We start from the raw sequence: 23,885 nt of genomic DNA, 5'->3' as shown, positions 1-23,885 counted from the left end.
ACCAGTAAGAATTTATGGAACGCTGCTCCACAGACCATACTCTTGGTATCACCACTATGGACCACAAAAACAAGACCACAAACAATTAATGAAAACCTATTACATTTACTCAATAGAAAATTCCAACAAAAGCAGTGTCACCTCTGTATCATCACGGCTAGATTATGGCATCTAATTATTTGTTAAACCCTAGGCTGCACTCTGCTTTGAAGTAGTTACATGTGACTGAATCAGGTGGACTTAGGTAAAGCAATTATCTTCTAGAAAAAACTGAAAGTTTTAACAGCAAAAGGGAGTTTCATGCCTCCCGCATACAGACATTTTGTTAGAAATCCCTCTTTCATTACCTTTAATACATATTCTGGAACATAAGACTGAAGGAATCTCTAGTCTGCTGCCTGATCTGTTAATTCGAGAGTTGGCAATTTCCCACAATTGTCAATTTCTTAAAAATCAATCATTGAATGCAATTCTCTCTCATATAAATATATCACATCACTGGTTCTGTTTTCTCTAGAGGATGCTAAGACACACAGTGACATCAACTCACAGAGGCGTTCGGTACATTGTGCCTTTACCAGATAGTAAGGTAGAAGGGAAACAAAAGCACCTTGTCCTATCTCTTCCCTGTTTCTATCACCCTCATAACTCTCATGTGAAAATGGTATGACTAAACTTTTGATATGGGCTTTGGTGATACAGTCCCGAGCGTGCTGCACTGCTAGCCCAAAGACCGTAAGTTTCTAGCAGTTCAAATTCACCACCAACAACTTGGGAGAAAGATAAGCAGTCTGCACTCACTGCAGTTTACAGCCTTAGAAACTCGATGGGAGAGCACTATGAAACGGAACCAGCTCAAGAGCAGCGGTTGACATTTTCACCAGAAACTTACCTTTGTTTCTTCTCCGGTCGTATTTTCTCGATCATAGTAGTTCTGCAGTTGCAGGTTGTGCTTTTCTTCTTCTTCTTTCTTTTTCCTTTCTGCTTCTTTTCGTCTTTCTTCAGCTAACCGAATCAATTCTTCATTTTTCAGCCTTTGCTATAGACAAAGCAACAGTAACAAAATCAGACATACTCACTCCATATATACATCCTACAGTCCATCAAAGGAGCTTCTTCCTTGTCTAAAAATCTCCTCATGTAACAGTTACTGCCTCTGAAAAATGCTAGAGGATCAGCATTAAGTCAGTTCCAACTCAACAGTGCACAACAACAGCATACACATCACACATATGTAAAATGAAATTATTTATATAATAAGATAATATTAGTTATCTTTCACTTGTATTTTTACTTTAAGAAGTTATCATTTATATCTTTTATTAAGTCTTTTTCTTAATAAAGTAATAGCTACTGAGTAAATATCCAGTGTTTCTTAGTGTACTACGAGATTGTTCTTTTATAAATAGCAAAGAGCTTTCAAGTCAAAGCTCAACAGTACAACCGAACTGAGGGGGACAGGCACCTCCTCCTCTTTCTCTCTCTTCTTCTCCTGCTCCTCTTCATATTCTTGCTGAATCCGTGCCCGCTGTTCTGAAAGCCGTTTTTCTTCTTTTTCTTCTGCAATTCTCAGCCTCAAACGCTCAGCTTCCTCCCTTTGCTTTTTTTCTTCTATCTAGGAATTTAAACAGTTATTTCTGCAAAGCTACTAAAAAATTAGAACAGTATTTTATTTTACCTGGTAGCCCACGAATTCAACATGTGCATCAAACAATTTTTGCAAATAAAAATTAGTTCATAAAATTGAACATTTTCTGTACTTTCTGAGAGGCTGTAAGAGAATATGCTAAAAGGTATAAATTAAAGTCCAGCTCCACCAAATATTACAAACTATTTGTCTTTAAGAAACTTTCTTAGTCTTAATTTTCCACATCTGATAAAAAGACCTATTAGTGACTATCTCATAAAGGAGTGCCCAAACAGCTGTGAACCAGTGCATATAAACACTCTATAAGCATTCTCTCTGTCTATGTACATGTTCTCAGGAAATAATTCAAAACTGTATTATTCTATGGGGATCTTGGCCTCGTGGTAAAGAAATGCACTGTCAACCCAAAGGCAGCCAGTTTCAACCTACTGCTCCTCGGGGAAAGATAAGTAATTCCCCTCCTGTGCAATTCACAACATCTAAAACCCACTAGAGGGTCAGCTATGAGTCCGTTCTCACCCCGCAGCAATTGACTTAACTTGCTATTATTCACTAATTATTGTTACTGTTTCATCTAAAATTCCTAGTCTTGATTAGTATCCTGAAAGAGAAAAATTCATATTTTAGTATTCAATAATTTTTTTTAAGAATCACTTTCCTAAAATACCATCTTCCCTGTCTTGGCAGACTGACGAAAAAATAACTAAAACTATTAGCTGTAAGATTTCTTGTTGTTGTTATGTGCTGTCAAGACTCACAGCGATCCTATGAACAAAAGTCTTGCAGTCCCTCTACAACTATCGACATTTACCAAAGTTCATAGAGTTTCTGGAGGCATGTTATTTAGGAAGTGGGTGCCACTTCTGCTTCCAAACCTGTCATAGTATATTATTGTTTTTATATGCCATTGAGTTACTTGCGATGTGTAACGACTACGTACAGCAGCTCTGAACCCTTTCCTGTCCTGAGCCACTCTCACTAACTAGAATACACCAACCCCCAACGTCCCAGTCACTGTATCAATCCATCTCATTCTGGGTCTCCCTCTCCTACAGTGCTCCAAGTACAGGTTTCGCATAAGCACAATCAAGTGTTCTGGAATTCCCATTGTTCTTAGAGTCAGCCACAGTTTGTTGTGATCCACACAGTTAAATGTCTTTGCATAGTCAATGAAACACAGATAGACATTCCTCTGGTCCTTTCTGCTTACAGCAGTTACTGGGTAGCAGTACAACTACCTATGGACTAAATCATCAGAGTTTAGACAAAAGTATTCATCTTAAAGGCCCTCCTGGGGCCTACAGTGCTCAGGACTATGATGGCAGTTACACTTATGCTATCTAGTAAAGAAGCCCTGGTAGCCTGATGCATTCAGTGGTTCCGAGCTGTTCAAGCTGTTCTGAGGAAGAAGAGGGGCCGGCTCCTTAGAAACCCCATGAAGGGTCACAATGTGTCAAAATCAACATGACAGCAGTGGCTTTGGCTTTTATATATAAAAGAATCTTTTAAACAACATAAACTTATACAATTAAAAGGGTCTTCCCCTCTGAATTCTACTCTAGACTTTGTTAAGATTGATCTCTGGTGGCCTAGTGGCAAGAAGCTGTGCTGCAATCTCAAAGGCACATAGTTTGAGACCACTAGATGCTCTTTGGGAGAAGAATGGGTAATCTCCTTCTGTGAGATTAACTGCCTCTGAAAACCTACCAGAGGGTCAGCCATGGGTTGGTTCTGACACTAAAGTACACAACAAACAACAAGAAGTATAATGGCAGCTACTTGGTTTTGTGGTAAGGAGTTGTGCTGCAAACCCAAAGGCACACAATTTGAGTCTATTAACTAGTGTATGGGAGAAACATGAGAAATTTCCTCCTGTACAATTTGCTGCTTTTGAAAATCCACTGAAAGGTCAGCTATGAGTTAGTTCCAACTTGACAGTACAGAACAACAACTTACAGATTTGACTTACTGTCGTCATAGGCAAGATACCACAGGATCTTCAAGCTCACCAGGTAACTGTGACCCTGCCTGACTTCAGCAGCCCCTACCCTTAAGTCTTCTAGTATCACTCCCTGAAACTCAGCATTCATTGTTGAGCCTCACAAAGGCCTTTCCACTGTTCCAATGTTCCTAGTCTAGCAAAATGTCCCTGTTTTCTATCTCCTCAATCCTCTAAAAACACATTACTATCAATCACCTTAAAGCTTGAATCCATTATGTTTCTTCCTTTCTTAAGAGTCTTTAATAACTAGGATTAGAAAGCACATATGTTTGAGGATTATTTACTTAAGAGGTGTCTGTTTCAGAGGTTGGGACTTGGTTGTCTAACAAACATCCAGTTACTGAAGAGCGTGGGATTAACCAAGACAATGCACTCCTTAGACACTAGGATGAAAGTGTGGGTAACATGGAAGAGGGAGGTGAGAAGAAAGTATGAGTCCTCTATAGGCCAAGATCTCGTTCATATGTCTCACGTTCCAGTATTTAGCTCTAGGGCAAACGATAAGCCCATGGTGCTTAAGTATCTTAAATCTGATTTTTCTTTTACTTTTTTTTTTTTTTAAATCTGTTGTGTGCCGTCGAACCGGCTACGACTGGCACAGGAGGAGATTGCCCTCCTTCTTCAGCAGAGCATCTGATAGATTTGAGCCATGCGCCTTTGGGATTGTACTGCAGCTTCTTGCCACTAGGCCATGAGAGCTTCCCGATTTTTCCCTTTACTTTAAATGTTATCTGCATACATACACACATTGGAAAAATACCTGCGAAATGTGTTATTATACCTCCTTGTTATTTCTTTATAATCTGAAGAACTGAGTCAAGAATATCTAATAACCCAGCAACAAACGAATGGATAGAGAAGCTGTGGTATATTCACACAATGGAATACTATACAGCACCGAAAAACAAGGAACTCATGAAATATTATGCAAAATGGATGACCCTAGAGGACATTATGCTGTGTGAAATATCTCAGTCACAAAAGGACAAATATTGTATAAGGCCACTGCTATAAAATGGGACTGACATCAGGGTTGAGGGAAGACACAGAAGAAAAGAAGGAATAATGTATACTGCACTGAAACAGATGAGGGAGAGAACTGTTTAAAAGGGACATATGAATGGGTATAGAATTGTCATTGCAGAAGTCCAGAGTGAAGGCTTCATCGTGGAGTGGACTTGGGGGGAGGGACTACAAAACAATGAAAGAGTTTTTCTTTTTCTTTTCAAGAAGAGTGAATTGGGGGGGAGAGGGTGGGTAGGGAGAAAAGTACAACAGTGAATGACTGGAAACCCTAAGTCTCTGTAAACTTTCATTAAAATTAATTTTTAAAAAAGTATCAAGTAACATGGAAAAAGTGTTGCTATTCAACTAACTTATAAACATCTAGAAAGACTCAATGCATGCCCTACTTAGTGAATTTCAGCAAAGATTAAGGCAACTGTTATACCTTGTTTCCTTTTTGAGACATAACTGAGACAGTGGTATAATTTTAGTATTACTGAAAGGCTCAGAGTCGTATTAAGTTGTAGGTTGTAGTCAACTAGAGGGCACTTAACAATAAAACAGCTGATAAAATTAGATATTTTTTTAAAAAAAACAGATCTTTTAGATAATAACATGGCATTTTAGAATTCAGTCTTTATTTTATATGTAATTTTACTAGTTTTATAAATTTTAAAAAATCCTGTAAAACTTTGAAACAAAGATCAAATAAGCATTTTACCTGAAAACGAAGAAAATTCTTATATAATTCTTGCTGTTTAATCTGAAGTTCAGTTGGAGGCTCACCAAATATATTTCCTCGAGCAAAAGGAGAGCTCTGTGTTTGCATATAACCTTGAGCAAGACATATGGCAAAAACATACAATTAGCCAGTGTTCAGAAAATGTAAAGAGTAAGTAACTGCTAATAAACTCCCATTTGCAAAAACTGCTAGGTCAGTTAGTCCAGAGTGGAGGTTAGAAGAAGAAGGCCAAGATTGGGTTTTAAAGACATGTTAAAAAGTAACAAGGGGAGGAGGAAGACCACTGAGGTATAAATAAGTATAATCATTTAAAAATTATATTACATTTATAACTGAAAGATACCAAGCACATATATAAAAGCTAACAGCCTCAATAACTCGTGGGTCTAAAAAGACTTTAAAGCTGAATTTATGGGAGGAAAAAAGTACACATTTAAATTCTAAGTATGTGAATAACCTTCTCTTAAGAATAATGCTTGATAACATGCAAAAATGCATTAACATGCATTCATGTATAACAGTTCTAAAATTGATGAGAAAAACTAATCTCACTGCCATTGAGTCACTTGAAACTCAGCAACCCTCTATGAGGCTTCTGAGGCTGTAAATCCAAATTGGAGAAAAGGGTCCATTTTTCTCCCTCAGAGCGGCCGGCAGAACTAAGCCACCAGGTACACGAACCCTTCTGGCTAGTAGGGTAACACTTTCCATGTCACCACAGCTCCTTAACTTGGCTTAAGTAACCAGTATTTATATATGCTTGTTGTTGTGTACCATAGAGTCAGAACTGACCCACAGCTGACACTTCAGGGTTTTCAGAGGCAGTTAATTTGAGAGAAGAATGCCCATCTTTCTCCCACAGAGCAGCTGGTGGCCTTGAACTGTGTGCCTTTGGGATTACAGCACAGCTTCTTGCAACTAGGCCACCAGAGGAAGTAAAAATATTCTTCCATAATCACAACTTAAAAAACAATGAAATCCTTAGGTATCTCTGAATGCAGAACGTGGGAGGGAGGGAACATTTACATTTAAGTATTAATTTCAAGTGACTGACTCATTCCTTACAGTATCACTTTAGAGTGTATAGTTCTCTCACTTATATGAAGCTGACCACTTTGCTGTTGAGTTACTCTTTGGGTCTATATGACATTGTATTTAAAATTATTAATGCTAATTTTTTCCTTACCAATGCTTCTAAGCAGAAAACCAAATCAACACTTAAATATTATGAATCCTTTCATCCACTAGAAATTTTCCTACTGAAAAGAAACTCATTATGGACCCTAACAGCTCCTTTACACTTCATGCTGTGGTGGAAAAGCAAATCAACAAAACAAAAATATAGAGGCCTATTTCAAATCAAAGAACATTCATTCTCAATATGTGAATGATTTGGGGTTCTTAGAGAACGAATTAGTACTGAAGACAGGAAAGTTAAGCCCTCTTTGCAATAAGCACCCAAGCAACCCAAAGGGCAGGATCGGATTTAAATAAAGAACATGGAAATGGATCCAGGCATCTTAACGCACCAAGTAACAAATTAAAGCTACATTAGTAATTGCAGCTCACTTAGAAACTATGAAGTAACATGAAATTAAAATTATACAGCGTTCCAAAAATAAATCTAAAAAGGACTAAACACTAGAGGATAATAAGCTATAAGCACACACTAGATAATGAGCCTTAAGCACACGTTTTTCTTCAGCACGAAGATTGCAAACCGGACTACTGAAAAAAGCAGCAAAGTGAAGAAGAGAAAATTAATGATAATCAAAAAGAAGCTAACATTTCCACCTAGCAGCAATGATATGAAAAGGAGTATTGGTATTGTTTCTGTTGTATGATATCAAGTCAATTCCAACTCAAAGTAACCCTACAGGATAGAGTCCAACTGCCAGAGGGTTTCAAGGCTGTAACAGTTGTGGAAGCAGATGCGTATCTTCTTCACAGAAGAAGGCAAAATCAACAGCCTTTCAACTACTGGCGGCGCACATCACTAGTGTGCCAACAAGGCTTCTTTATATGTTGCTCTTAACTGTACGTTATGACAGATTTAGAGTGAGACCTTAATTAGTAATATCATCAAAATCAAGGGTATCAAGTGCAATGCTCCAAAAATCTAATCTGAAGAAATTATTTTAAATCAAAGCAATTTCTGGCAGAGACTGGTTAAACAGGCTGTCCTGGGAGAAAAACAAGCTATCTCAAATGTTAAAAAAAGGCTGCAGAAGCTGAAAAAAAAATGCACAGATAGTAATTCCTAATAAAATCCAACTCCCCATATCTTGTTTCGTCAACAAGAAGTCATGTGGGTTTTTAAAATAAGAACAAGCTGCATGGTGTTTCAGAAGGACTCAATTTCTTTTTACGTCAAAAATGAAAACTTTTGTGGAGGTATAAAGCAGAATGTCATAGTAAATTAATGTTTCCTTATACTGAGATGTAGTGCAAGGTGTCATATTATTTAAGACTCTGTTGACTTTTAAATATATATCACATTTTCATATGTATATTGATAAACTTTTCTGGCAAGACTTAAAGATACTGAATAAGTTTCAATTGTTAGAACCTTTAAGGTTGTTACTTAATTGCAAATCAAAGATATTTGGTTGAGAAATTAAATTAAAATTTCAAATACTTTATTCCTTTATACATTGTAGTTCTGCAAAACAAATTACTAAAACCAGTCAAAACATAATTTCATCATACTATGCCTTTTCACTAATTCAAACTGCTATGCGTAAAAGAAGCAGAGTGCCTGTGTAATAACAGTATTTGATTTTAGGAAATATCATCCCCATCAGCAAAATCAAAATAGTAGCAAGCAGCAGCTAAAGCAAGTTACAGCTAAAAGAAATATGCAGCAATCCATAGCAACCTTTATTTTCCTAGCCACACTGTTTTTAAAGACCAGAATAGGTATCACAAAGAGCATGATGAAGACATTTACCTTCATGACTCTAAGGAACCAAACTCTCAAGACCACAAGAAGAACTTTGTCAAAAAACAGAGAACGACTTTAGAATTGTTAGGAGGGGAGGGGGAGAAAAAAGAATGTGATTAAAAACCTGAGTTTTTATTTGCAGAATCCTCTAGGGTCTCAGCATTTGAAGTGGCTAAGTTTTGCTCTAGAGATACCACAGCCCTTTTATCTTCATGGGGTCTTGCATCTGGGTTATGGTAGGCATCTATGTTTTGTCTGTGCATCCTATTCAAATCAGCTGAGAGGGAAAAATAAGCCATTTATTTCAATAAACACATTTCTGTAACTGTTGTGATTAACACAATTTTCTTAAAAGAGGGAATAATTACTCACAACTGGTCTTAGAACAAAAAAAAATCTTGAGATCAGAGAGAAAAGCAACAGAACAGAGAAAGGAATAATTCAATAATATCATGTTATACTAAAAACAGAAACAAAACTATCAAGACATATAGGAATATTTTAAAATAAATAACCCTGAAAAAGAATCATGAAATTAACTGAGAAATTAAGGCTTTCTCACTCCCACAACCCATAAAACCATATTTACACTTTCTAAATGACTTCAGAACTTAGAATTCCTTTACTATTGAAAAAGCAAAGCAATCATTTAAAACAAGTCATAATGAATGAAATTTACCAAACATCATTAACTCTTCCAATGGAAAAACAAATCATACAGTGTAGGTGCTTTAAAACATACTACACGTTCTTTAAATGTGACATTCGATTTCCTTCCTCTTTCATGTAGACAGAATTATTAACTTACTTCTTACGAAAGGGCACCGTGCAAATAATGGTATGTGACTTCCAAAGCTACTTCAGAAAAGACATTATAAGTCCCGCCCTGCTCACTCCTCTGAATCAGTTGCTCTAAAAAAGCCAGCCCTGTATCATGAAGACATCACCACACCCTATGGAAAGGTGCACAGGGCAGTGGCCTGTGGCCTTGCAAGCTACGTGAGAAAATAATACTGGAGACCATCCCTCCATGTCCAGTCAAGCCTTCTGGTGACTACAGCTCTAGAGGACAACTTGACTACAACTGCACGAGTGAACTGCCTAAGGGAGAACTGTCAGCTACCTCCTCCCTAGTTACTGCCCCACAGAACTGGAAGATAGAAAATGCTGTTTTTAAGACACCTGTAAATTCTGGAGAAACATGTTACACATAGACAGCTAATACACACGGAGAAAATCTGCATGTACAACTGGTCATACATGCAGTGTGCCTCAGGAACAGATCTGACCAACTACAGAAGCCAAGAAGCCAATGAACCTGGGCCGCTCAGGCAGCAGAGATGTTGCCCCAGATGTAAATATTTATCACGAAGTCTATTATGCCAGAAAATGTTTTAAAAACATAAATGTAAAGTAGAAGACCAGATATCAAACAATTCGTTGATGTTGTTGTTGTTGTTATGTGCCGTCAAGTCGCTTGTGACTCATGTACAACAGCCCTAAACTCCGTGCTCTGTCCTGTGCCAATTGCACTGTCTCTGACACTCCCATCCCAATTATCCCAGTCACTGAATCAATCCACCTCATAGAGGGCCTTCCCCTCCTGCACTGTCCCTCCACCCTCCCAAGCATGATGTCCCTCTCCAAGGACCGGTCTCTCCTCACAACATGTCCAAAGTATGTTAGATGGAGCCTCAGAATCCTTGCCTCCAAGGAGCCACCTGGTTTAACCCTTTCCAGGACAAATCTGTTTGTTTTCCTAGCAGTCCATGGTATTCTCAATACTCTTCTCTAGCACCACAGCTCAAAGGCATCAATTCTCCTTCTAGCCTCCTTGGTCGTTGTCCAACTCTCTGATGCATAACAAGTGATTGAGAAGACCATGGCCTGTATCAGACGCACCTTAGTCTCCAGAGAGACACCATTGCTCTTCAATGCTTTGGAGAGGTCCCTAACAGCAGACTTTCCCATAAGCTGACTCCAATTCGTAGCAACCTGTGGTGTAGCAGGCTGACTGTTCAAAATGACTATCACTGGCTTCTGATACACAACTGGATGAGACTAAGCTAATGTGTGGATGAGAATAGCACCTTTGGAGTGGAAACATGCAAACAAGGTGTGTGGACTACTAAAGAGGGGACTGATCAGTCCTGCCGTCCCACTGAGCTTAAACTAAGCACAAAGCAGTTGTCTAGAGAATGAGGAGAACAGGCAGGAAATGAAAAGGCTCCTGTTCTAGGTATCTGCAAGGCCAAGCTCATGAGCTCTGATGGAAGGCACCAGAGATCATGCTGTGGTTCTAAACAGAGAGGTCACAAGAACAACTAAGAATGTTTACCACTTTCATACAATCTGCAAGCTGCATGATGCACTATTACATCCACTCCTAATTACAGATAGGAACATTAAACTAATTTGCTCAAAGACAAAGAAGCCAGTAAGTGGCAGAGTAAGAATCTGAACTCAAATCCCAGAGGTATGCGGTTCAAATTCACCAGGTGCTCTGCTGAAGAAGGAAGGGCAATCTCCTCCTATACCAGTCAGATCCAATCTGACAGTAGACACAAAAAAAAAATTAAAAAAAAAAAATAATAATCTGAACTCAAGCACTAACTCCAGAGTCCTCCCTTGGTGATTTTTAATATGGAGTAAAACAACTGGTTATGCTATGACTTGGATAAATAAAATAAAGATATTAAATAGTGGTGAAAAAATAGTAACACCTCAGGCAAAATACTATAAATCTTATTATGGGGGTTGTTGTTGTTATGTGCTGTCGAGTCACCTACAACTCATAGCGAGCCTATATACAACAGCCCTATACCCTGCTCTGTGCCAATCTTATTGCCTCTGACACACCTATCTCCACAACCCCAGTCACTGAATCAATCCATTTCATCAAGGGTCTTCCTCTCCTGTGCTGTCCCTCCACCTCCCAAGCATGATGTTCCTCTCCAAGGACTGGTCCCACCTTGTAACATGTCCAAAGTATGTCAGATGAAGCTTCAGAATCCTTGCCTCCAAGAAGCATCCTGGTCTCACCCTCTCTAGGACGAACTTGTTTGTTCTCACAGCAACCCTATGGAAAAAATGCCTCAAGCTTTTCTATAACTATCATCATTTATCAAAGTTCATAGAGTTTCCAGAGGCACGTTGTTTAGGAAGCAGATGCCGCTCTTGCTTCAAGAAGACAAAAATCATCAGCCCAATAAGCACCATCATGACAGAGAAAAGACTGAAGTTGCCAAAGATTTCATTTTACTTGGATCCACAATCATTTCAAGGTAACAGAAGTCAAGAAATTAAAACAAAAAAAACAAAACCACTACATGTTACCCTGGGGAATTTTTATATTAGAGACTTCTCCAAAGTTCTAAAAAGCAATTGCTTCCTACATATCTGAAAGTTGGACGATGAATAAGGAAAACTAAAGAAGAATCAATTCCTTTAAACTGTAGTATTGGTGAAGTATTGGTCTAGTACCATGGACTGCCAAAAAACCAAACAAATACGGGTTGAAAGACATGCAATGAGAGTGCTCCTTAATTCTTAATGATGAAACTTTATCTCACTTACTTTAAGCATATTTTCAGGAGGATCCAATTCTTAGAGAGGGATATCATATTTGGCAAGGTAGATGGTTGATAACAAGACGGAGATGCTCAACAAATGGACTGACGCCTTAACTAACACAACTGGTTTGGGTAAGATAGAGATCATGACGACGGTGCAGGACAGGACTGTTCACAGGGTCTCTATGAATCAGAGTTGACTGAATGGCACCTGACAACAGCAACAACAATTTGTTTTATAAGACACATCTGATAAATATGTGCTGAAATAGGATGTACAGGAAAAGAAAGAAAAGAACTGTCTGTATTATTCAAAGAAGAATAAACCAGAAGTTTAAATGTTATTTATATTATTATTTACACTTCCTAAGCATGTCTCTAGAAACTCTATGAACTTTGGGAAATGATAGTTATAGAAAGGCTTCAGGCCTTTTGTTCATAGGGTCATGCTTGACTCAATGGTAATTAACAACAACATTTATTATATATTAAATATTTATGATGTTTACAATATTAGAACAGAGCAAGGAAACACTGCATAGTTCAAAATTGGGAAGTGTATACCTCAGGGATGTGTCCCATCTCCATACCTTTTCAATCTGAATGCAGAACAGATTATCCAGGAGGCTGGGTTCTATGAGGAGAAATGTGGCATCAGGATTGGAGGAAGACTCATTAACAATCTGCATTATACAGATGACACAACCCTGCTTGCTGAAACTAAGACTTGAAGTGCATGCTGTAGAAGACTGAACACAGACTGAACTCAGTATCAAGAAAACAAAGATTCTCACCACTGGGACAATTGGCAACATCAAGGTAGACAGTGAAGAGATTGGGATTGTTAACAGCTTCAGTTTGCATGGCTCTACAATCAATACTCTTGGTACCAGGAAATTAAAAGGCAAATTGTATCAGGAAAGTCTGCTGTCAGAGACCTCTCCAAAGTACTGAGCAATGATGTCAGTCTGGAGACTAAGGTGCACCTGAACCAGGCCATGGTCTTTGCAATCACTTGTTATGCATCAGAAAGTTGGACAATGACTATGGACAACAGAAGGAGAATTGATGCCTTTGAGCTGTGGTGCTAGAGAAGAGTACTGAATATACCACGAACTACTAAGCGAACAAACAAGTTTGTCCTCGAGAGGGTGAGACCAGGCTGCTCCTTGGAGGTAAGGATTCTGAAACTTCATCTCTCATACTTTGGACATGTTGCAATGTGGGACCAGTCCTTGGAGAAGGACATCAAGCTTTAGATGGTGGAGGGGCTGCACAGGAGACGAAGACCCTCAGTGAGATAGACTGATTCAATAACTGAGGTAATGGGGGTGGGTGTGTCAGAGACAATAAGATTTACATGGGATAGAGCAGCGTATAGGGCTGTTTTAACATGGGGTCACTATATGAGTTACAAGTGAATCGATGGCATTTAACAATATCGTTAAAATTAAATAAGAAGGTAGATGGATGACTTTTTAAAACATACTTTATTAGATAAATAGAATCATTAGGATCAGAATTTTGTTAAGAGTATGGGTGACCTAAGGATGTTCAGAGGCAAAGAGAAAAAAACAGGAAAAATTGAAAATTTAACAGAAATGGGATTGGATGAAATAATAGAAGACTGCAAGGACTGGCAAGGTAGGTCTATGAAATCGTCATCAAATCATGGGTCTATCTGGATGCAGAGGGTGAACAACGGGGAAAAAAATCACTATCTCTCTGTCATTCTTCAAGGAGACACTTAGGGCTCTATTGCCAAACTATAGAAAACTTGGGAAATAAAACTCTCACTTTGCTATTCAATTTCACAAACCATAAAAGACAAATACCCTACATGTAAAAAAAACACTATAGTAAACGTCAAAGTAAATTTATGATTGCTGTTAGATACCAAAGAATCAATTTCAACTCAGAGCAACCCCATGTGACCAAGGAGAATTGTCCCACAGGGTTTTCTAGGCCATAATCCTTAGGATGAGACCTGCCAGATCTTCCTCCCTTGACATTGCTGAGTGGGTTTGAAATGTCAACCTTTCAAACAGTAGGTCAATGCTTAACCACTGCATCACCATGATTCCTTTCAAAATTAACATGTCATAATTCATTTATTGGATTTTGGGCATTATATTCTCAACAAAAAAATATTCATATGATGTTTGTGTTGCTCGATGCTATCAAATCAACTATGACTCACAGCAATGCTATGATTTCTACTGGAAAAAAATTAGTTTGTCAATCAATGGTTGGTCATTCTTCGTCCATCTTTCTGAAAAATGTTAAAAAGTAGCTCTTTTTTTCTTTAAAAAGGCATTAGGGTTAAGAATATAATTTTCCAACTGTAAAAAGGCACTAAAATGTTAATTATATCACAGAACATTAACACTGTAAGAATTCTTTTGCATCTAATAAAAAAACAAAAGGAAAAGTTATAAATTAATGAGTGAGCAAATTATTCTAGTCTCTGAATAATTTCTTAAATCTTGGCTAACCTATATTACAGTCACAATAAATGATTAACCAATAAGACTTAATGTTTTTCATTTTTCCTTTTTTTATAATCTTTACTTCTTTTAATAAAACTAAATCTTTATTTATTTAAATAAAACAATTAACATTTTGGAAGCAGGAGTGGGATCCACATGCCTCTGGAAACCCTATGAGCTTTGATAAATGTCGATAGTTGTCAGGCCTCCTGTTCATAGGATTACTGAGTCATGCTCGTCTCAAAGGCAATCAACAACAACAAAAATAGCAACATTATCCTTCTAAGTTAGATGCTCTTTACCTGAGCAGAAAATTGCATGGCTGTCCTCGGCTTATTTCTGAGAGACCAGTACAAGGCCGACCTACCCAACATCACAACAAAATGCCAGCACGTCCACAGATCCCATGAGGCCAGGACTGTTCAACAATCCAGTCAACAAGTAACTTTATTCTGAGTCACATCAGAGAGGTGAACCAGTTTTCATAGCAACATGTATTTTGAAATTAATCCAATTAAAAATATATGCACTTAATGAAATCACATTTTCTAAGATGAGTAAAGCTCTAATAGCTTGTCAATATAACAAATCTTATCAATTTAAAAACACTGAAATTATAAAATGAAATGTAAACTAAAGGTCAATAAGAGAAAGATAAATGGAAAATCCTCACATAGTTGGAAATTTTAAAAATATAACTCTAAATAAAAATCCTTCTGGGCATAAAGAAATGTAATCTTCCCAAACTTTTCTCAACTTCTAGGCTATGTCCCACTACCATTCTCCAACTGTTCGCTCTAACTTCTGGGCCCTGTGTGTACATCTATACAGGACTCCAAGGAGGAGAGGCACAGTGGAAGAGGTCTGAACCCGAGTCATCATCTCTTGGAAGAGAGTCACCAAACTGCAGCAGAGCATGACGTGAGAAGTTAACCCATGTGGGCGCAAGACTAAGAATTCTGAGTTGTTTATTAAAATGCTTTTCATTACTTAATTGGACTAATACCTTTATTTTTTTTCTTTCTTTTTTTAATTTAAATAGCATTCAGTTTATTACAAATATTTAGTACTGGCTTCCCATATTTCCCCCCTTTTGTTTTTATCATAATTATGTTATCATCTAGGTGAGCAAGGAGTAATACCTTTATTTTAAAATCAAATGTTATAGCACTACTCATAAATGGAAATAGAAGCAATATTTTTCTAATATGCATTGAAATATTCAACTATTAAAAATGTTAATCTATGTATCATCCAAAATAATCTATAAAGAAACTATGAAGGGTTTCATTCTTCTAGAATACAAAGATTGTACCATGAGGTAAAGACATGAAAGGAAGAAATACTTTGAGAGGGAGAAATGAGTTCTTTTCAACTGACTCAACAAAACTCATTGATGAGTCCAAACCCACTCCCAGCTGCGCCTCCTGGCGGACTCCTGAAGCTGTTCAGAATATGGAAGATCTTTCTCCGCAGGAGCAGCTTGTAGACTAAAACCATTTGCCTTTGGGTTGACAGTGCCACTCCCTACCTACTAGGCCATCAGAGCTCCTGCTAATTACTATAAGTAGACCTCAGATATTGTATTTTTTTAAAAATCTATACTTAACTAAGAATCATAGGTACAACTCCTAAGAACCCGACTAACAATACCCAAATAATCTTCCGGTTCTATCATCCAACTACTCCTACAATAACAGGTAACTCCTACAGATCAACATGAAATAGTTTTATACTTCAAATACGTACATCTTTATTATCCTTCAGCTTCACATTTCTATCAATTAAGTTTTAAAAACCCTTATTTTTCTCTAATTTTATACTGCTTAGCTAAAAGTAATGAGAGACTTCTATTTTCATGAATGCTGCCTTCTAAGGTGCTGCTTGTGTGATCACTAGATTAAAAAAAAAGTAGTTCCTAGCTGAAAGGTAAATCAACATCATTCTGAAACCTGCTTAAAAAGTTCCTCAGGTTAGGTCTTTTATTTTGCAAGGAGTTCTTGCATTAGGCTGATACAGCACATACATGAATTAAGCAAAATATCTTAACAAATCTCTGAAGTTTAGATCTCTATCAATTAAAAGCAAGTTTGACTAGAAACTAAGAAAATATTCTAGATCCTTAAGAAAACCCCTTAAACTCATGCCATCAAATGCATTCTGAACCTTACCCACCCTCCATCATTTTTTTGAGGCTGTAAAACTACCTAAGAGGAGATTGCTCATCGTTCTCTTGGGAGCTGCTGGTGGATTTAAATTTAAAGCACTAGAGATGCACGGCCTTTGGGTTAGCAGTGCAACTCACCACAGACCACACCACCAGAACACTCGACATCAGTGGAAAAACTTGGCAGTGTCGGTTTTTCTCACAGTTGGACAATTACAAAAAATGTAACATTTGTGCTAAAAAATATATTTAAATCAGGGAGCTCTGGTGGCCTGGTGGCAAGAAGCTGCACTGGAATCCTAAGTCTGAATCCACTAGATGTTCCACTGGAGAAGGAGGGGCAATCTCCTCCTGCGCCAGTCAGGTCCAATTCAATGGTGTGTGCGCGCGCGCGCGCACACACACACACACACACACACACACACACACACACACACATTATATCTCTGTGTATGTGTGTGTGTAAAGTATCTGAAGAAAGGCTTTCTAAGCTGTTATATTTATTACCAAGTACCCCTTTACTATTAAGTTACATACTAAAGGACTTCGTTTCACAAACTTTGTTTTCTAGTTTGCCATTTCTACTATTCACTCTTTTGAAAGTTAAAGATAACAAATTTCTTTAAGAATTCAATAATTCAATGGAAATAACATACTTATCAAATTTCCTTTGGCATCCCTGAGTGGTGCGCCGCCACCACCTCTCCCCCAGGGGTTATAACTTCTCATTTCAGCATCTAATTTAGCTTCATATTCTTCTTTTTCTTCACGTTCTTTCTTCCTTCTCTCTTCTCTTTCCCGAATCTTGGAAACATAATAAACATTCATCATAAGCGCTGATAAATATTCTAATACAGTATTATTACAAATACCAGATTTGATATTATTTTTAGAAAAGAAATGGAGATTTTTCCAGTACAGAAATTTTATATATCTATGTAAATATATGTAAATATTGAATCTAAAAATCCTTCCATAATAAAATATATTGCTGCTACTTCCTATAACATGCCACCAGAGAAATTGACTTTTCCAGTTACTGGTACAATTCTGAATTAACCAACTACTTCTTCCTACCCTTAACTTCTTCCTGAACCATTACTTAGGGAAAACTAAGGTTCCTATCCCTATACTCCAAGGGTTTCATGAGAACCACTAGGACCTCCCTATTTCCCTTCTCATATAATCTATCATGAAACTCCCCAGCCACAATTTCTAGCCCACCTTCTAAGACACATTTTTAAAAAACAAGAACAGTCACTGGAGAGTCAATTCCGGGTCCTGGTTATCCCTGTACAAGCCAGTGTACAACTGTGCTTCACATGCTTGTTGTGATTATCAGGAGTAGATCTTTAGCTCTTTCTTCTAAGGAGTTCTGAAAAGACGTGAACTTCCAACCTTTCCAGCCAAAAGTATTAAAACATGTGCTATTCAAAGCCTCCAGACTTACTGTTCTAACAACTATTGTTGTTATGTGCTACCGAGTTGACTAGCAATAGCATCCCTATGAACAGCTGACCTGAACTCTACCCTATCCTGTGCCATCCTCATCATCTCTGACACACTTGAGCCCACGGTTACAGTCCCTGTATTAATCCACCTTGTTGAGGGTCTTCCTCTCTTTAACTGACCCTCCACTTTTCCAAACATGATGTCTGAAAATTGAACAATGACAGAAGAATAGATGTCTTTGAGCTTTAATGTTGCAGAAAAGTAAATATGCCATAGACTGTCAAAAAACCAAACATATCTTAGATAAAGTGAAACTAAGGTGTGCTCTTGGATGCAAGAAAAGTGAAGCTTCATCTCACATACTGTGGCATGTTGGTAGGAGGGATCAGTCCTTGAAAAAAACACGTGATGGCTAGAAAGACTTACTATGCCCTGGACAAATTCCAGCCTCAGAACTCAGTGAAGGTGAAAGTTCACAGCTTTTTGGGGCTGTGATCATTTTCCTGGGCTACTTTTGGTAGAACTTTATGAATGGCTACAAAACAAATATATTCCTTACAGGACATGTATGGGGAAATGAAGAGGAAATAAGTCTGTGTAAATGAGCAAATGAAAAGTCAATTTCTATGTAAACTCACATACAAATTACAATTTAAAAAAAATACATTCCTAGCATCACCAAGTACAGTGGTCTCTAGAGACGTGGAAATATGTACATTTGAAAAGACCTTTTTACAAACTTAACTATATTCATTATTTCACTCTAGTTAGGCCAAAGAAGTATCACATACAAAGAACAGGCTTCCAGAGTTGGAAGTTTTGACAGTGGTGCTTTTCATATGCCAAATACAAAACTGATGGAAAAAGAGAAGACACACTTATCTTTATAAAACCTTAAATATACATAGTAACAGGGGTTATTCCATCATTTTTAAAGTTCAGTTTTCAAATAGCTAGCCATGTAAATGCTGAACAAAAGGAGTTTTGGAAGAAATCCAGCAATAGAACTTTAAAGGTGGAGGTGGGGGAGGACCTCAATTGAACATTTACCTAGCAAGTAGGATTTCTTCAGATTCAACGGTATTTGCCAAAACAGTCCATAAATTTGGTAACTCCTCTAAGGTAAATTCTCTTATTATAAGTTATAACCCACCATAATACTCCACTTCTTGTATTCATATCATTATTCTCCTAGATTAGAACACATGGCATATAAGTTCGCTGTCCTTTCCTAAAAGGTAAATCTGCTTTACTAACACCTTGGGATTTAAAGTGTCATACCTTTGGCTATTTACTACTTACAGGATAAAATTGAGAATGTCTTACTAGACCTTCATAAGCTAATATAACCTAACTTTCCAATACAATCTCCCACATTTCTTTATCTGCACTCCAGTTCCATTCCTTAAACATAGTAGGTTTAAACCTGTTCACCAAGCAACTTGTAGCTCAATTATTAAGTATCAAGTAGGGAGCTCTGGTGGCTTACTGGTAAGGAGTTGTACTGCAAATTCCAAGGCACAGGGTTCAGATCCACCAGCTGCTCCACAGGTGAAAGATAGGCAAACCCTCTGTGCAATTTACAGCTTCTGAAAACCTGATGGAGGGTCAGCTAAGAGGCAAGACTGAGTGGTATTCGAACTCAGAACCCAACAACAATGTAAAGTCTTCCCCAACTGCCTCAAGCAGTTCTTTCCTTGCTTCCAACATCATTCTAGCAGACCCACTCCAAAACTTAATGAATTATACTGGTTTTCTTTTTGTGAATTCTTAGTGACCACTGTGCTAACAAAGTATTCTGCACTGAATGAATGGACAGATGAGTGGATACCTGTTGTTGCAAAGCTTCTTGGTAAGACTGAAGTGACTGCTTTGAAGGCTTTGGCTTATCTTCAAAAAGTAATCCCGAATGTACTATTCGGTCACTTGTAGTTTTCAGTTCATTCTGGCCAACCATATTCCTACATTAAATACACAATTAATAATTTTAATCCATCTATGACCATACCAAAAGAAAATATAATAGTCTTGAAATATCTTGACACATAAATACACTTAAACATAGGAGGGACATTTCTCCCCCAGCCAAAGAGAAATCTTTAAGTGATTGGATCCTTCCCAAGATCTCCTTCCTGCCTCTGCTCTGTTCATCTATGAAATCAAATTTGTAGGATCTTGTTTTCAACCCAAGTGGCACTTACATAAGGGACTATTTTGTGATAAATGATCTAGCAGTATGCACACAATTTAGACACTTCACTGAAAAGTACAAAGTCATAACACACAAATGCCTCAGGTGATAAAATAATAACCAATTATTTACTTAAGATTGAAGCTCAATGTCAAGAAAATGAGGATTCTCACCACTGGGCCAATTCGCAGCATCATGATAGATGGTGAAGAGATTATTGACAGCTTCAGTTTGCTTTTCTCTACAGTTAACACTCTTGGTACCAGCAGCCAGGAAATTAAAAGATGAATTGCATTGGGAAAGTCTGCTGTTAGAGATCTCTCTATGGTACTGAGGAGCAACAATTTCAGTCTGGAGACTAAGGTGTGCCTGATACAGGCCATGGTCTTTGCCATTACTTGCTATGCATCAGAGAGCTGGACAATGACTACACATGATAGAAGGAGAGTTGATGCCTTTGAGCTTTGATGCTGGAAAAGAGTACTGAATATACAGTGGACTGCTAGGAGAACAAACAAGTTCGTCCCGGAGAGGGTAAAGCCAGGCTGCTCCTTGGAGGAAAGGATTCTGAAGCTTTGACTGACATACTTTGGACATGCTGTAAGGAGGGACCAGTCCTTGGAGAGGGACATCATGCATGGGAGTGTGGAGGGACAGTACAGGAGAGGAAGACCCTCGATTAGATGGATTGATTCTGTCACTGGGGTAATGGGGATAAACGTGTCAGAGACAGTAAGATTGGCAAGGGATAGAGCAGGGTTTAGGGCTGTTGTACATAGGGTCACTATGAGTCGCAAGCAACTTGACAGCACTTAACAACATTAGCACTGGTGGTCAGAGAGTAGGGAGCTGTGTTCTTACTCAAAAGGTGTTAGTTAAAATCCACCAGCTCCTTCAAGGGAGAAAATGAGCAATCTCCTTCTATGTGATTTATAGTCTCTGAAAACCTGCTAGAGTCAGTTTCAACTTGATGGCAAAGAACTGTAGAGTTGGTGGTAGTGGCAATATTATATGCTGTCGGGTCAAAACCAACTCAAAACTGATTAAGGTGTGCCTGATCCAGGCCATAGTCTTTGCAATTAATTGCTATGCATTCGAGAGCTGGAGAATGACTAAGGACCACAGAAGAAGAAATGATGCTTTGGAGTCTTAGTGCTAGAGAAGAGTCTTGAACCATAGACTGTCAAGAAAACAAATAGGTCTGTTTTGGAGAGGGTGAAACCAAGTTTCTCCTTGGAGGCTAGGATTTTGAAGCTCTGTCTCATATACTTTGAACATGTGGCCAGGAGGGACCAATCCTTGGAGAAGGACATCAGACTCTGAAAGATGGAGGGACAGTGCAGCAGAAGAAGACCCCAGATGAGATGGATTGATACAGTGACTGGGGCAGTGGAAGATGGTGTGTCAAAATTAGTGAGACTGGCTCAGGACAGGGCAGGCTTCAGAGCTGCTGCACAAGTATCACTATGGGTCGCAGGTGACTCTACGGCACATAACAACAACTCTGCATAACTAACCTGCTGGATAGAACATATAATAAAAACATAAAACGACTCTGAGCTGCCCTGCAATCCCAGAGGTACGTGGCTCAAATCCACCAGATGCTCTGCTGAAGAAGAAGGGGCACTCTCCTCCTATACCAGTCAGATCCGATTTGACAGTACACACCACACAAAAATAATACATTTAAAAAAAAAAGACTGAAAAAGGCAAGAAGGCAAACAAATACTTGGCCTTAGATCAAAGAATCCAAGAAATAACATAGTAACAAGTTCCCAGGGCCCCTTTTTTGCCTCCTAGGAGTTCAGATTTGGAGCTGAAGCAGCCAGCAACTTTGAAATATAGAACACAGACCATACAAATGCCAACAAAAGTCTGCAGACTCTAATTAGAGTCAGTTCTAAGAGGTCACTGATGCACATAAGGCCGAGGAAAAGGCAACTGAGCAACACATAAAACTGTTAGATTATAACACCACAGGAAAAACAAACAAATCCCCAGAGCCCCAGGGCCCCCAGGCCTGCTCAAGCCAGTGAAGCCTAAGTGGAAAGCTCTTACAGTGTAATAACAAGTAGGCCAGCATCTTCACTAGAGCAGGCCAACTAGACAGTAAAAATGCTAGAAAATAGCAAGAAATATACCTCACTCTTTCTCAACTTTGGTACTGTAGACTGGTGAGGAGCTTAAACTTCCATTCCAGCCCCAAAACAGCAGGACACTCGGGCCCTTTCCCGCTTGAGTGGTGACAGAAGAGGATCAACAGTACTTCCCCAGAGCATAAGTGGAGAACAGAAGAGAAGCTGGAACTCCTACGCCTGCATGGGACACTATGCTATTAGTGTCAAGACAGGCCAAGTGGGAAAGTTGGGATCCTATCTTTACCAGGAAATAACGAAGCATGAGGGAGGCAGTGCCCCATTCCTCTCCTGCCATAGAACTATGGGGAAAAACATAAGCTAAAACATAATGAGATCTAGACCACTAACAAAAGAACGGAAAGAAAAACTAGGCTATATTCACACAATGGAAATATTATACAGCACAGTAAAACAATGAACTTGTAAAACATTACACAACATGGGGGGATCCTGGAGGACATTATGCTGAGGAAAAATATCTCAGTCACAAAAGAATAAATACTGTATAACAATACTGTTATAAAATAGGACAGACATGGGAGTGTTCTGGAAAGAATGAGGAAAGGGTGAATAGAATGACCACTTCATTAGATCAGCTGAGGGGAAGAACTGTCTGGAAGGAATATATGATTAGGCATTACATGTATGACAACAATTTGGAACAAGGGGTGCACTGCGAGAAGGGTTATGGATGGGGAGAGGAGGGGGAGGAACATGTATAAAACTGAAAAGAAAACATGTTTAAAAATTATCTAGAATCTAGTAGCATGATATTAAAATACTCATATTTGAAGAAATCTTTCATCATACAAAAACCACCAGAAAAACCTCAAACTGAATGAAGAGTACAATAAACGGATGAGAACACTGACTAACCAAGTTAGCATTCTCTAAGATTTTAAAGTCAGAAAAAGAAAGTTTAAGGACAATTACAAAGACACTGGGGGGAAAAAAGAAAACTTGAGGAAAAATATAGGAAGTCTCAGAAAAGAAATCCTAAAAAGAAAAACCAAATGAAAACTTTAGAATTTAAAAACACAGTAACAAAGGAAAAGTACCCAACCTGAATAATAGAAATATAGTGGAATGAAATCAATTAACAAAATCGGAGACTTGTGGGATTCTAACAAAAGATTTTTTTAATATCGAGAACTTGGATTTCCATTCATTCATTTCCTCCCTGCCCACTCCTCCCCCCAACAAAAGATTTAACATTTGTTTTATCAGAGTTTCAGAAGGAGAGGAGACAGAAGGTGGGACTGAAAAAGAATTTGCCAAATTTGTAAGACACATAAGCCTAGAGTTTGAACAAGTTGAGCAAACCCAAACAGTATAAATGCAAAGTAATGCACAGTAAAATACAGCGTAATTATATTCTGAAAACTAAAGAAAAATCATGCCATATAAGTCAGTCAAGAGAGGACAATAAATGGTATAAAAAGTTAAAGAAAGATACACACAGATATAAGACAGAGGAATGAGAGAGAGAGAGGGGAGCAGTAATTAATAAACAGGTGTGCCACTACTAGAACCCC

The 23,885-nt window shown here is 38.2% G+C and overlaps 1 protein-coding gene across 1 annotated transcript in view; it reads right to left on the bottom strand.

The window, feature by feature from the left end:
- CSPP1 (centrosome and spindle pole associated protein 1) overlaps nt 1-23,885 on the bottom strand; it is a 129,176-nt gene that overhangs the window by 51,690 nt on the left and 53,601 nt on the right. Inside the window, exons 15-20 of the mRNA XM_006880442.1 lie at nt 19,853-19,982; nt 17,226-17,373; nt 8,466-8,618; nt 5,377-5,489; nt 1,466-1,615; nt 893-1,039 (exon numbers count right to left, since the gene is read on the bottom strand). Coding sequence (XP_006880504.1) covers nt 893-1,039; nt 1,466-1,615; nt 5,377-5,489; nt 8,466-8,618; nt 17,226-17,373; nt 19,853-19,982 — 841 coding nt within the window. The remainder of the gene's footprint in view (nt 1-892; nt 1,040-1,465; nt 1,616-5,376; nt 5,490-8,465; nt 8,619-17,225; nt 17,374-19,852; nt 19,983-23,885) is intronic.

Source organism: Elephantulus edwardii, unplaced genomic scaffold (assembly GCF_000299155.1).
Source record: "Elephantulus edwardii isolate Elephantulus edwardi_28Jun2011 unplaced genomic scaffold, EleEdw1.0 scaffold00008, whole genome shotgun sequence".
NCBI lineage: Eukaryota > Metazoa > Chordata > Mammalia > Macroscelidea > Macroscelididae > Elephantulus > Elephantulus edwardii.
Note: the sequence above shows the minus strand (reverse complement) of the source record. Positions and strands in the feature narration are given on the sequence as shown.